At 37.1% G+C, this 14394-nt stretch overlaps 2 protein-coding genes across 3 annotated transcripts; both read left to right on the top strand.

Annotated features, from left to right (window-relative positions):
* The first annotated feature begins 232 nt into the window (after positions 1–232).
* Positions 233–4317, top strand: LOC107869145 (probable LRR receptor-like serine/threonine-protein kinase At3g47570). 2 transcript variants are annotated; one of them, XR_007054414.1, is made up of 3 exons: positions 233–1407; positions 1748–3739; positions 3828–4317. XR_007054414.1 is itself a non-coding variant. In XM_047410737.1 (2 exons), exon 2 carries the CDS (start codon positions 2625–2627, stop codon positions 3681–3683), a length of 1059 nt encoding a protein of 352 aa, XP_047266693.1. In that variant the 5' UTR covers positions 233–1407; positions 1748–2624; the 3' UTR covers positions 3684–4317. The 2 variants fall into 2 exon arrangements, 1 of the variants encoding a protein (XP_047266693.1); XM_047410737.1 differs by having other exon boundaries at positions 1748–4317.
* Positions 363–1097, top strand: LOC107869144 (receptor-like protein 43). Its single transcript, XM_016715708.2, has one exon. The coding sequence runs from the start codon at positions 363–365 to the stop codon at positions 1095–1097; it is 735 nt and encodes a 244-aa protein (XP_016571194.2).
* Positions 4318–14394: the final 10077 nt, after the last annotated feature.

Genomic DNA, 14394 nt, shown 5'->3' with positions numbered 1-14394 from the left:
TCTATTTATGTATATGTATTATGTCTATATATTACCTAAATAGTGACTAGGGTCAATTATAGGCTATTCTAATCATGTGAAAATATTTCTCGAGAATACAATATAAGTTAGTAATAAAATCAACTTATTAGAGGAACATGGCATTTCATTTTTGCACCACACAATTCTAGTCTAAATAAAATAAAGCAAGACTTGGTTGACTTGCACAAGTTTTGTCTGATTAGAATTTTTGATATGACAGAATGAATGAACATAGGTAATTTTTGTAAAAAATCATGAGACCAAAAGGAGATCTTATACTACTCTTTGAAGTCTCAAAACCACAAGTTATTAGCCATACCACTTTCTTACTAATTTTTGCAATGGAGAAAGCCTTCAATTCTTTTCTCTTAACACTACTCTTGTTGCTTTACTATGTTATGGCTAGTTCAGCCATGACCCAAACTAATATTACCACTGATCAATTAGTTCTTCTCGCTTTGAAATCCCACATCATTTCCGACCCATTTCACTTCTTGGATGAAAGTTGGTCTCTGGCTACTTCTATTTGCCATTGGATTGGCGTCACTTGTGGCTCTTGTCACCGAAGAGTGAAGTTCTTGAATCTTTCCAACATGACTCTTACAGGCAGAATTCCACGTGATTTTGGAAGCCTCACATTTCTTGTTTCTCTCGACTTGAGAAGGAACAATTTCCAGGGAAATTTGCCTCAAGAAATGGCATGCTTGCGCCGACTTAAGTTTCTTAGGTTAAGTTTCAACAGCTTCAGCGGGGAGGTTCCTTCTTGGTTTGGATTTTTACACCAACTTCAAGTTCTAAGTCTTAGGAATAATAGTTTCACTGGCTCTATCCCATCTTCTTTTTTTAGTATTACAAAGCTTGAAACTTTGGATTTAACATTCAATTCCTTAGATGGTCAATTCCCAAAAGAGATTAAAGGTGTTGAAAACTTGAGATATTTTAGCTTGTACGGAAACAATCTCATAGGCTCCATTCCTCCATCACTCATGAATGCCTCAAGGTTAGAGACTTTGGATTTATCTCGAAATTCAATTAAGGAAACATTCCAGAAGAGATCGGCAATCTTCACAATATGAACTGGTTGGCCATACAATATAATCAGCTAATGGGTTCAATACCATTCACAATTTTCAATATCTCAAGAATCGAAGTCATTTCATTTACAGGCAATAGCCTATCAGGATATCTTCCCAATGGTTTATGCAATGGTCTCCCAATACTCAAAGGGCTTTATCTATCTGAAAACAAGCTTCATGATCATATGCCTACAATCTTGTCAAATTGTTCACAACTTATCAGAAAATGAGTTTGATGGACCAATACATAGAGAAATTGGAAGATTGAGTAACTTGCAGTTCTTGTATCTCGGATATAACCATTTCACAGGTATGTTTTTATCTTCTGAATTGCTTCAGAATTTTATTTTGTTACACAGTAACTGCCGGCATAATTTCAGTTATTGAATTAATTGAGGTATGTTTTGGTGATATTAGGCATGGAGAGAAGCCAGATTATTGGTTTTGTTCAATATATTTATCTTCTATACATATTTTTTTTCTTTCTTTTTTTTAATATTTTCGTATCACCAACAATATAAAAGTTGAAATCTTAGTGGATTCTACCGCGGGAGATTGACAACTTAAACAAGAGAAATTCTTATATCTGAGCGAAAATAGATTGAACCAACTACTTAAACTCACAAGTAATCCACTATATGTGTTTCCAGGTGAAATACCCAAAGAGATAAGCAATCTCGTTGAGTTGGAGGAACTTAATCTTCAGAATAATAGTTTTAGTGGTTCACTTGATATGGATACCTTCAACATATCCGGGCTGAGACTGATTTCTCTTTCACACAATAACCTATCAGGAAGCCTCCCACCAAACATGTGTTCTGTCATACCCAACATTGAAGAGATTTATCTGAGTAGCTTAACCAATCTTGTTGGGACTATTCCTCATTCAATCTCCAATTATTCAAAACTTACTCGTCTAGAGCTTTCAAACAACAAACTCACTGTCTTGATTCCAAACTCACTTGGATATTTGACTCATCTACAGGACCTAAACTTGGGGGGAAACAATTTAACCAGTGATTCATCATTAAACTTCCTGATTTCCTTAACCAATTGTAGAGATTTAACATATCTTTCTCTATACTTGAACCCTCTAAATGGCATGCTTCCAGCTCAGTAGGGAACTTTTCCACATCTCTTAGAATATTTTACGCCAACAGTTGCAAAATCAAAGGGCGAATTCCAAATGAAGTTGGAAACTTAAGCCGGTTATTATCCCTTGATCTTTCTGGAAACAATTTGGTTGGATCGATTCCCACATCAATTGGCAACTTGAGAAACCTTCAGCGCTTCGACTTTAGTAACAACAAATTAACAGGATTTATTGTAGATCATATATGTAAACTGCAGCATTTGGGTGAAATTTACTTGGGTCAAAATCAACATTCAGGATCTCTTCCTAATTGTTTAGGGAATATTACTTCCCTTAGGGAGATACATCTCGGATCCAATAAATTGAGTTCCAATATACCATCAAGCTTAGGGAACCTTAAAGATCTAGTTGTTCTTGACTTGTCGTCAAACAACATGGTTGGTTCTTTACCTCCAGAAATTGAAAAATTAAAGGCTGCAATGCTTATAGATCTGTCGATGAATCAATTCTCAAATGGAATTCCAAGAGAAATTGGAGGGTTGCAAAATCTGGTGCACCTTTCTTTGAGACACAACAAGTTGCAAGGATCTATACTTGACTCAGTGTGCAACATGGTAGGTTTGGAATTCCTAGACCTTTCTGATAATAATATATCGGGAACTATTCCCATGTCGTTGGAGAAACTTCAATACCTCAAATATTTCAATGTTTCTGTCAACAAATTACATGGTGAAATACGCTCAGGGGGTCCTTTCAAGAACCTCTCGAGTCAGTTTTTCAACTACAATGAAGCACTGTGTGGTTCTTCAAGGTTTATTGTCCCACCATGCCCCACTTCATCAAAGCATAGATCTAGTAGGAAAAAAGAGATTGTTCTTTTTCTTTTGCTTGGAATTGCCCTAGTATTTGTTCCTAGCACCTTTGTGTCTTTCTGGATAAGGTATAGAAGAGGTAAAAGAGCTCCTCAACAAGCAGACTCTTTGCCTACCGTAACACGAGAAAGAATTTCATACTATGAACTGCTCCAAGAAACGGATGACCTTAGTGAGAGTAATCTGATTGGTTTTGGAAGTTTTGGCTCTGTTTACAAAGGTGTTCTCAGAAGTGGAACTGTCACTGCAGTTAAAGTGTACAACCTGCAACTGGATGCAGCATTTAAGAGTTTTGATACGGAATGTGAAGTTTTGCGTGGTATTCGCCATAGGAATCTCGTTAAAGTCATTACTAGTTGTTCCGATCTTGATTTCAAGGCTTTAGTGCTTGAGTACATGCCTAATGGAAGTCTTGAGATGCATTTGTATTTGCACAACTACTTCTTGGACATCAGGCAAAGGCTAAGCATAATGATAGAAGTGGCATGTGCGTTGGAATATCTTCACCATGGGTGCTCATCGCCGGTGATCCACTGTGATCTGAAGACTAGTAACGTCTTGCTGGATGAGGATATGGTTGCCCACCTCAGCGACTTTGGCATTTTCAAAACTGCTTGGTGAAGATCAGGGTGATTTGACCACTAAAACCTTAGCAACATCGGGGTATATTGCACCAGGTACTTCTCTTAGTTTTGCTGATTATTCCTTTCTTTTTTTCCCACGTAGAAAGCATATTGCATCTTTAAATGAATTGTTTGACGGTAGAGTATGGACTGGATGGACTAGTATCAACAAAGTGTGACGTCTATAGTTATGGGGTCATGTTGCTGGAAACGTTTACTAGGAAAAAGCCTAATGAGTTTGAGGGTGACCTTAGCTTGAAGCAATGGGTGAGTTATTCACTTGCAGAGGCAGTAATGAACATCGTAGATGTCAACTTGGTAACATCAATGGGTAATCGCTTACAGAAGGAGCTAGATGTTGTGGCTTCAATCATTAAAGCTACATTAGATTGTTGTGCTGAATCTCCGGCAAGAAGGACAAACATGAAAGATGTTGTAGGGATGCTGCAGAAAATCAAGATTCAACTCCTTGCATGTTGAGCATGTTTTTGGAATCTGTTGTTCCAATCACATGATTGTTGTTTTGTTTTGTTTTAGCACTTGATTTGTGAATGATTCTGTTTTCAGAAATGCTAGATGGTTGTAATAACTCTCACTGTTTCCTCTTAATAGTATTGTTTGCAAGGTGTTAATTCCTCTTAATATTATTCAAATTAATTACTTTCGGGTATGCTAAAAGAGCATAAACTCATAGTACTATAACAGATTCCTGAGGAAAGTAATTGTTGTTGAAGACAATAGAAGGGCAGCCTGGTCGACGAAGTTCTAGGAAAGGGTCTATCGTTACCTCCTGATCACATGGAAGAAATGGCTATGAAAGAAACATGAGTCGGTTTTATTCCTCAATTTTATCAGCGTCAGTTTTAGGAGCCACCAAATAGCAAGATTTATTCATGTTCACTAGTTGGCCAGAAATGCGTTCATAGTCCTTCAGGGTGTTTACCATAAGAGCTAGAGAGTTGCTATTACATGAGAAAAAAATAATTTTATCATCACCATTGTATAAGTGAGTGATAACAGGGCATTTTTTCATGAACAGAAAAATGAATAAAATCTTTTCATGAAAGAAGTTGTTCATCATTATAGAAAGTAATTCACTGGACAAAACTTGACTATCTAGGAAGGTTCACATTGGCTGGGATAATCCACTAGTGCTAGGAGGACTAAACACATAATTCTACAGTGGGCCACAAGGCCGGGCATATGGGGACCGTCTAAGAAGTGCCTCAACGCTTCACAACTTCTACTCTGACTCATTAATTTATTCAATTATCAATTTTTATGCAATAAATCCTTTTGGAGCTGACATAACAAACTGCGTGAGCCAGACAAGTTAGCAATGCCCCTATAATTTTCCTTGCCATCCATGTAACGTTCCAGTGATCTTCGCCACTAAAGTATGCCACCTTTTTTCTTCACAACTAGATTCAACATCCAAGATATTTAAAAGGAAAGTAGTATTGGTTGAAGCCAATAAAAGGGTAGCCTGTTGCATAAAGCTCCTGTTATGTGTGTGGTCTAAAAGTGGTCCGGACCACAAGGGCCTATTGTATGCAGCCAGCCATACCCTGCATTTCTGCAGGTTGTTGTTTCCACAAAGCTCGAACCAAGAACCCCCGTTCACATGACAAAAACTTTACCAGTTTCGCAAATATCACCTTAATGTTTGGAGCCACCAAATAGTAAGATTTATTCATGTTCATTAGTTGGCAAGAGATGTGTTCATAGCATAAGAGCTAGAGAGAAAAACAATTAATAGTATAATCAGCTTGGTATAAGTTAGTTATAAAAGGGCATTTTTTAATGAACAGAAGAATTAAAATATTTTGTGATTGAATTATTCATTTCATCATTATATAAAGTAATTCACTGGACAGAACTTGACTATCTTGAAAGGCTCTCATTGCCTGGGATAAATCCACTACTGCCAAGTGGATTAAACTTGATTAATATTAAGAAGACATTATAGTATAAGTTAGTAAATGTGACATTACTTTTCACCGCACAACACTAGACTATTTACAAAGAATTAAGCACACAAAAAATAAAACAAGACTTGGTTGACTTTCCAAGTCTTTGGCTGATTAGAGGAATTTTGCCACCATATTTATAAGCGAAAATGCTTTGTTTCCATCCTGAACTATACACGAAATTGTTGAGATATATCCAAACTTTAGGAGGGTCCTATTACCCCCTTGACTAATTAAAATCGTATTTTTGGCAACTTTAGTTCCTATGTGGCACATACGTGGCACATCATTGAATCAGAAGGTCCAGTTAAGCACACGTATTGTCACACCCCTTTTTCAGATTTTTATTTTAAGTTCGAAAGGGTTTTTATTATTAAAGTGACAAAAGGTGAGGATTTTTTTTTTGTTTCAAAAAAGAATTCATTTTTAATTAAATTCAGAGTCGCCACTTGGCATAAATCGGGTGTGTCAAGTCACCTTTGGAAAACCCTTTTCAAAAATGATTTGACTTTTTAAAACTGGTTTGCGAACAAAGATTCCAGTTAAGGAATTCTGTTGACCAAGGGGAAGGTGTTAGGCACCCCTCGATCCCGTGGTTCGACCACGATCGCTTGGTGGAGCGTATCGGCTAATTCGACATTACAAATGTATAAACCCACATAAAACTATCAATCAAACACACGAAACAAAATAAATCCAAAATACAATGTTCAGTCCAATTATACAGTCCAAAATAAAAAATTACGAAAAATAAATACTATTCTGACCTACACTAGTCCTAAGCTAAACTCCGTTGCTTTACCCGATGCCTTGGGCCTTCATCACGAACCTCGTTTGCGTACATAATACGTCGGGGCATTCCCCGATAAATAAGTACAAAAGACCTCGAGGCATCCCCCGGCTAAATGAATACACTTTTCAAATACGGTAAACAAAACATTCAATAAATATTCCAAACATTCCAACAATCCACCAATTCCAAATTTTGCCTACCCGAGCCTAGTGCTTGCCTACCCACTCGGCGATATATCACGTTCAACATCAACAATGAATCAAAATACCATAATATTCACTTTTATCAATTTTTTGATTTCCGCCCCCAACTTCATTTTTATCAATCACACCATCAAAATTACTCAAATTAGCTCCTCATATTACCGAAACCACATCATCAAGTACATAATCATAACATCAACAAAATCAAACAAATCGCAATTACCCAATACAAAATCACCAAATCACGTCATCAAAATAAAGAGAAGAGATGAAGAATTGGACCTGAAATTGAGAGATTCAAACTATGTTATTCAATTAAAGAGAGTCCGCGCCTGGAAAACTCGAACAGAACCTCAATACGAACCCAATCCGACCTTAATACTCGAACTTGCGAATTGAATAAACCCAAAACCAAAACTGATTTTCAAGCAAAAACAGAACAAACCGTTCTCTGTTTCAATCGTATTTCAGTCGGATCTTGTCGGAATAGATGGAAAATGGGTTGGGTGTTATTGATTAGACGACAAATTTACTGTTCCGGCAAGATTTTAACTCACCGGAGCTCCGATGACCTTGGTGATAACGAAACTAAACACAAATCCGGTGGCAGCACTGTCTCCAGCGATTCACTTTTTCCGATCAGCTCGTGTGCGTGTGTGTTGGTTTTTCCGTCTGTGAGGTGTGTGTTAATGAATATCAGTATGTATTTGAGAGTGACGGGTGTGAGATGGGTGGAGGAGTATAAGCCGTGTTTCTCTCTGTGTGTGAGTGGCAAAGAAGAAAACCAAAAGATAGAGAGCTCCTTTCTTTTCCTCCCATTTCCCTCTGTTCCTTTCACTGTGTATGTATTCTTAAGAGTGTGAGAGTGATGATGGATAATTGATGAGTTCAAATCCTGAGATTTCTGTGAGTGGGTGTAACGAATAAGAGTATGGGTGTGTCGATGAAGATCAGTGGAGAAGAATGGTTGGTGTGTAGAAGATAAGAGAGCTCGTATATTGCTTTCTTCTGTGAATGAGTAAGAAGATCCCTCTTCTGTGTTTTGTCTATTGTATATATGGAATCCGGTGGGGTGCGTGCTAAATAATGAATATTGTTATTCCTGTGCCCTCCCCCCCTTTTTATTTTTGTTGTTAATGAGAGTGAATATGTTAGTGTGTGTATTTCCCTACGAGAAACACGTGAATGGGTAGGAGTATTTGGGGTAGGGGTGAGGTAGGGTAAGGTGTGGGGTGGTGATGTGTTGTCCAAAATTGATAGGAGGAGTGGTTAATTTTATTACCAAAAGAATAATTGAGGATTAGGTTTGTTAGTGAGTTTGTTATTTTATTTATATTTTTGTGGGGTATAATCACATGGGTGAGGGTGCATGATAAGGTGAGATAAAAATAGATAAAATTAAACTTCGGGAGGGAGAAAATTAGGTGTCTACATCATGCCCCTTTGTGGGTGTAAACACAGAGTGTTTTCAGACAAAAAAGTAGACAACGAGACCAAATTTTGACCCCGACCATTATTCAAAGGAAAAGGGACTAACGAGTTGGAGGGTCGAGTGAAGTTCTGTCGAGGTTCCGGTCCGAGGCTCTGTCATTACATCAAAAATGAAAATTACAAGTTAAAACAAAAATAAAATAACAAAAAAAAATCCTATCTATGCAGTTGCTTTTGGACTTTTGACTTGAGTTTCATCACTCTAATCTTCAGGTGGGCTCCTGACTTGTAATTTCTTCAATTTGTTGCCTGCCTTTTAATTTCTTCACCTTGTTGTTTGACTTCCATTTACCCTCCCTGTGCTTCGGACGGGCTCCAATATTGCTTGAGTTACCAAACAAGGAAGTGCGTCTCCTTACAAATGCCGCTTGAATTACCCAAATAAGGAAGTGCATCTCCTTACAGATGTTGCTTACAGATGTTTCTTGAATTACTAAAACAAGGAAATGCATATCCTTACAAATGCCTCTTGAATTACCAAACAAGGAAGTGCATTTCCTTACAAATGTTGCTTGAATTACCAAACAAGGAAATGCGTCTCCTTACAAATGTTGCTAGAAATACCCAAATAGGAAAGTGCATCTCCTTACCAATGCCTCTTGAATTACCAGAATAAGGAAGTGTGTCTCCTTACCAATGCTGCTTAAATTACCAAAGCAAGGAAGTGTGTCTCCTTACCAATGCTGCTTGAATTTCCTAAACAAGGAAGTGCGTCTCCTTACAAATGTTGCTTGAATTTCCCAAGCAAGGAAGTGCGTCTCCTTACCAATGCCGCTTGAATTACCAAACTAGGAAAGTGCGTCTCCTTACAAATGCCGCTTAAATTACCAAACAAGGAAGTGCATCTCCTTACAAATGTCACTTGAATTATCCAAACAAGGAAGTGCGTCTCCTTACAAATATTCCTTGAATTTTTCAAACAAGGAAGTGCGTCTCCTTACAAATGTCTCTTGAATGACCAAACAAGAAAGTGCATCTCCTTACCAATGTCACATGAATTAACCAAACAAGAAAGTGCGTCTCCTTACAAATGTTGTTTGAATTACCCAAACAAGGAAGTGTGTCTCCTTATAAATGTCACTTAAATTATCCAGACAAGGAAATGCATCTCCTTACAAATGTCACTTGAATTTTCCAAGGAAATGTGTCTCCTTGACAAGGAAGTGTGTTTTCTAAAGATCTTGAATTATGAGTTTTACCATGGTTTTGATTACCCAACCTGTGCAGCAACATTGCCTCTTACATTTGAAGAAGTGGGGAATTACGGACTTTGATGTTTAGGCTCTGGAATCCTTGATCTGAATGTAACATGTGTTCCTATTTCATACAAAGAAAACTTGTGAGTTTAAAACATGGTGGCTAGTTTGTGTCTTTGGCTTTCGACGCAATCACTCTTGCCCCCTTCACATTTAACCTTGCTTCCAACCATTAGCATATGTCATTGACTTGCTGCATCATTGGCCCGATCTCATATTATTAAGAGTGACTCTGAAACAGATACAATATCTCTGCTTTTTCATGCTTCTCAGATAAACCCTTTGAACCTTGGTATTTCCATGAGTTCCCAGACTTGTCGGTTGACAAAACTTTCTGCATGCCTTATTTCGGCTCACAATCATGTCTCATTCATGTGTTGGCCTTTTGTCTTGCTTTGTGCAATTGAAAAAGTTGGTAGTCAGTTTTGAAATTTTTTCTCACTTGTTTTGACATGGACTTGACTCAAAGACAAGATAAAAATAACAATAATTTTTGCTTTATTTAGATAACTGACTCAAGAAAAAATAAAAATATAACTAAAGAGAAGAACAAAAACAAAATGACAATGAATTTCCCCTATGAAAAAGATGAAAGAAAAGTTTATCTGAAAATGACACTCAACTCTAATGATTATGACATGCATATCGGATTAAACTACCTAATCTTTCCATCCAAAACTTTCTACCAATTGTTGTTGAGTTACTGACCTCAAAATTGAGTTGCTTCCTTAGGTCAATTGCATTTAAGACCTCATTCGGCTAGTGGCGCCTTAAAGGGTTTTTGCCAACAAGCCTCTCATTTTCTTTTTCCCAGCACACCATTGCCTTATGGTGTCCGCGATGGTTTTTCACCAATGGGACTCTCTTAGTTTCATTTGTCTCAACTCACCGTCACCTTACTGTGCCCGTGAGGGTTTTCACCGATAAAACTCTCTCATTGTTATCTCTCTCAACTTACCATCGTCTTACAGTGCCCATGAGGGTTTTCACTGATAAGACTCTCTCATTTTTATTTCTTTCCTGATTCCTTATGCTGAGGAAGACAAGTAGTTCCCAAAATACGTCATCACATCCATTGCATGATTAGCCTTAATATTCTCAAAGATTGATCTGAAGGTCTTTTGAATAGGGTTAGAAAGAAAGGATGGCATGAGGCCTAAACGACACTTGAAGTGGATGACTCTAAATTGTTTATTGGGTGGGACTTACAACTTTTGGAATCGACTCAACAATGAGGATTACCACATGCCCCAGTTTTTTTTGACTGGGTAACTCTAAATTATTTATTTGATTGGACCGAGCCCGGAGTAGGGCAGCCTACGTATCTCACCCCCGAGAGAGGAGAATCAGGTCATGCGTAGTTCTGACAGCTTGTTCTTTTTATTGATTCTGATTTTTTGTTTTTTTTTCTTTCTTTTGTTTTTGGACATATTTTCTTCTTTTTTTTTTTGAAATTTTTTCTGACTATATTGCTTTGCTCGATACTTTTCTTTTGAGCTTTTCTGACTCGATCTTGATTCCAAAAGAGGGGTATGAAAGAAAATAGTACTAAAGCTCAATAAACAAAGGATGACACGTTGTTTGGATAGCAGAATGAAATGCCTTCGTCATATCAATCCTTGAAAATGCAAGTACACATCATGCAATATGAAATGAAAGATGAAGATCATTTGTGACACTTTAACAACACTAACTTCAACTGAGCATGTGCCAATTCTTCTTCTACCCTTGTCAAACATACGACTCTACTTTCGTTGTACATTCCTCATGCTGAAGGACTCATGACTTCGTGGAGCTGATTTTTTTTTCTGTTTCTTTTGACATAGGATCGCTCATTCACTACTTGACCAATTGAGATATGTCTTTCAATTGATGACCAAGTTATTCTCACGATTCTCAAAATAATTGCCTTAATTTTCAAAGAAAGCTTCAACTTGATCATCAAATGCCCCAGCACTCTATCTATTTTCTCAGATGCTCTTTTTTTCTAACTTTAATCCTTTGACTCAATCCTCATGCTTAAACTGGATTTTAAGATCTAGATGAAAATTTTTCTAGCATGTCATAACACTAGAATCAACATAAAATGTACTATGTAAAGAAAACAAACAACATAAATTTAAAACACAAAGGAAAAAGGGACACTCCATTTAATTGAAATAAAAGATAGAAAGGTTTGAACATAAATGACACGGGGAAAAAACAACATAGATCACGAACTACAACCTTGAAATAATTAAAAAAATAGAAAAGAAAACAAAACACACTACCAGACCTCTACCTAATAGGGAGAAGGGTGACTTGTCAATTGCTCAGCCTGATATCTTAGCTACTGGTTTGCATATCAGCATGACTAGAGATTTTCTCACTGTCAATGATCTGCACCATAATTGATTTATGTTGAATCATCTTTTCTATTTCTTTTTTCAAAGAACGACAATCTTCAATACTGTGACCCTGAATATCATAATGATATGCACATCGTACATTAGCATCAAAACTTCTTAAATATTGGTTAGGAGTATATCCAAGGAGAGGAGTGATTATGCCCTGCTATACCAATATATGGAATAAACTTGCATACGACTCTTCGATTGGTGTGAAAATATCCCTCGACTTCTATCTCATTTCATCGTTTGGCTTAAATTGAAAACCAGGCCTAGAAGGGCTTCGGTATGTATCTGGATTAGAGGATGACTTGACAGAGTTGGCACATGCCAGTGTGGGTAAGATGGAGGTTTAACATATGGTTGCATATTATATACTTGATATGGAAGTGGAGGAATAGAATATAATGGATTTTGGGAAAGATTCTGTAGAGCTTGAGCATAAACTTGGGTTTGAGCCTGTGGGTAACGATGGTGTAGTCCTCTTGCTCGTGCCTATTGTACAACTACAATGACAGATGCATCTTCCTCATACTTCTTCCCTCCGACACTTCCCGAACCTTTTTGAATTGCTTGAGTAGTCACTTTCAATGTTGCAAAACTCATAATGCGGCCAGTTTTAATTCTATCCTCTATCATCTCCCCCATTTTGAGGACCTCAATAAATGGCTTGCCTAATGCAGGTAACAATTATTGATAATATGTTTCATCCTTCTCTTGAATAAATACCTCCACTATCTTACTTTCTTTCATTGACGGTTTCACTCTAGTAGCTTGTTCACGCTATCTAATCGCATACTCTCTGAAAGTCTTAGTACTCTTTTTCTTTATGTTAGTTAAGGATTTCTCATCAGGAATCAACTCCTCATTGTATTAGAATTATTGCACAAATTCATTAGTAGGAATCAACTCCTCATTGTATTAGAATTATTTTACAAATTCATTAGCTAGGTCATCCCAACTAATTCACTTGTCGATGTCTTGGTCAACAAATTATTCTGAAGCTAGGCCTGAAAGACTCTTACCGAAATATGCCATGAGTAATTCTTACTTCCCCCTAGCACCCCTTAGTTGTTTGCTATAACGTCTCAAATGTGCTACAGGATCGCCATGTCCATCATACTTCTCAAACTTCAGCATTTAAAAACCAAAAGGAAGATGAACCCCTGGAAACATGCACAAATCTTTATATGAGACACTTTTGTACCCCCCAAGTGCCTAGATGTTTTTCATAGACATTTCCAAACTTCTCAATTTTTTGGTCATTTCCTTTTGTTCTTCTGTTATAACAGGCTTCTTAGTGTTAGGAGAAATTTCAGGCGTATGAGTGTCACCGTAAATACCAGTCAACTTGAGCATAGGCTCAGAAGTGTAACGCTGATCCCCAGTGGCTCTCTTGTAGGGTAGGGAGGAACAACTTGTGGATGAAAATAAAAAATAGTAGCTTCAGGTGGGGGTGGTGCCGGAAAAGCATAAACAGCAGGTGGTGCCGAGTATGTGGTAGTCTTGGATTGGAGAGTGGGGAAATAAACATTAGAAGTGGTTGGATATTGTTGCCTTGGAATCTATCCTGATGCATGTTGTGCCATATCAACAAAAATGGGAAATTGTGCATATGACACGGGAGGCAAGCTAGAAAGATATTCCAGATTATCAGTGGAAACTGGAGGAGGTGGCAACCCATTAGCCCAAGATCCATGCATTTCTATCATTTGTTGCCTTAATTTTTGAATCTCTTCATTAGCTCCTAAATTCTAATTGTTCGAACTCCCTATTTGATCAGTGACAACAAACTCTATATCCTTGTTGGCCATAACTTTCTCTGTGACTTGGTGCAATATGGAGGACCAGCCAAAATGCCACAAACCAACCACCTTAAACTAACTGAACAAGAGATAGCAAATGCGTTAGAATTCAACACTTTATTTTTTCAAAACCTTTTTGTTGTTTCTTTTTGAAAAGGTCACCGAACTCAAGAAGGGCGCCTAAGTATCTCACATCCCGAAAGAGGAAAATCAGGTGTGCATAGTTCATGAAGTCTTGCCAAAATGTCCAATTAAACTCTTTTTACTTTTCTTGAAATTTTAAGAAGAAAAGAAAAATGACAAATTGTCAAAAGAATAGACGAAAATCTTTTTTTTTGAATTTTTCAGCTTTAATAACCTATAAAAAATGAAACCTATGATTATCAAAGAAACTCTTTTTGGGTTTTCAATTTTGCACTTCATACGAAAATGAAACTTGAACCTATTAAAGAAAAATCTTTTGTAGTTTTCTTTTATTGATGCATATGACACCTACTCTAAATGAAGAGTGCAAAAAAATATTTTTGGATTTTTGAAATAAGATCAACCAAAAATGAAACCTACGACTATTGAGGAAAATCTATTTTTTTTTTGTATTTTTCTTTTCAAGACATGTATGAAACACCTACTCTAAATGAAGAGTGAAGAAAATCTTTTTGAATTTTTTAAATAAGATCCCCGAACCTATAATAGGGTGCCTACGTATCTCACATCCCGAAATAGGAGAATCAAGGGGTGCGGAGTTCGTCCAGATTGGACAATTAAGGATTAAATAACCAACACCCTGACTTGAGAGACACGAGC

The sequence above is a fragment of the Capsicum annuum genome, chromosome 4, assembly GCF_002878395.1.
Source record: "Capsicum annuum cultivar UCD-10X-F1 chromosome 4, UCD10Xv1.1, whole genome shotgun sequence".
NCBI lineage: Eukaryota > Viridiplantae > Streptophyta > Magnoliopsida > Solanales > Solanaceae > Capsicum > Capsicum annuum.
This window is presented reverse-complemented; position numbering and strand designations above follow the sequence as displayed.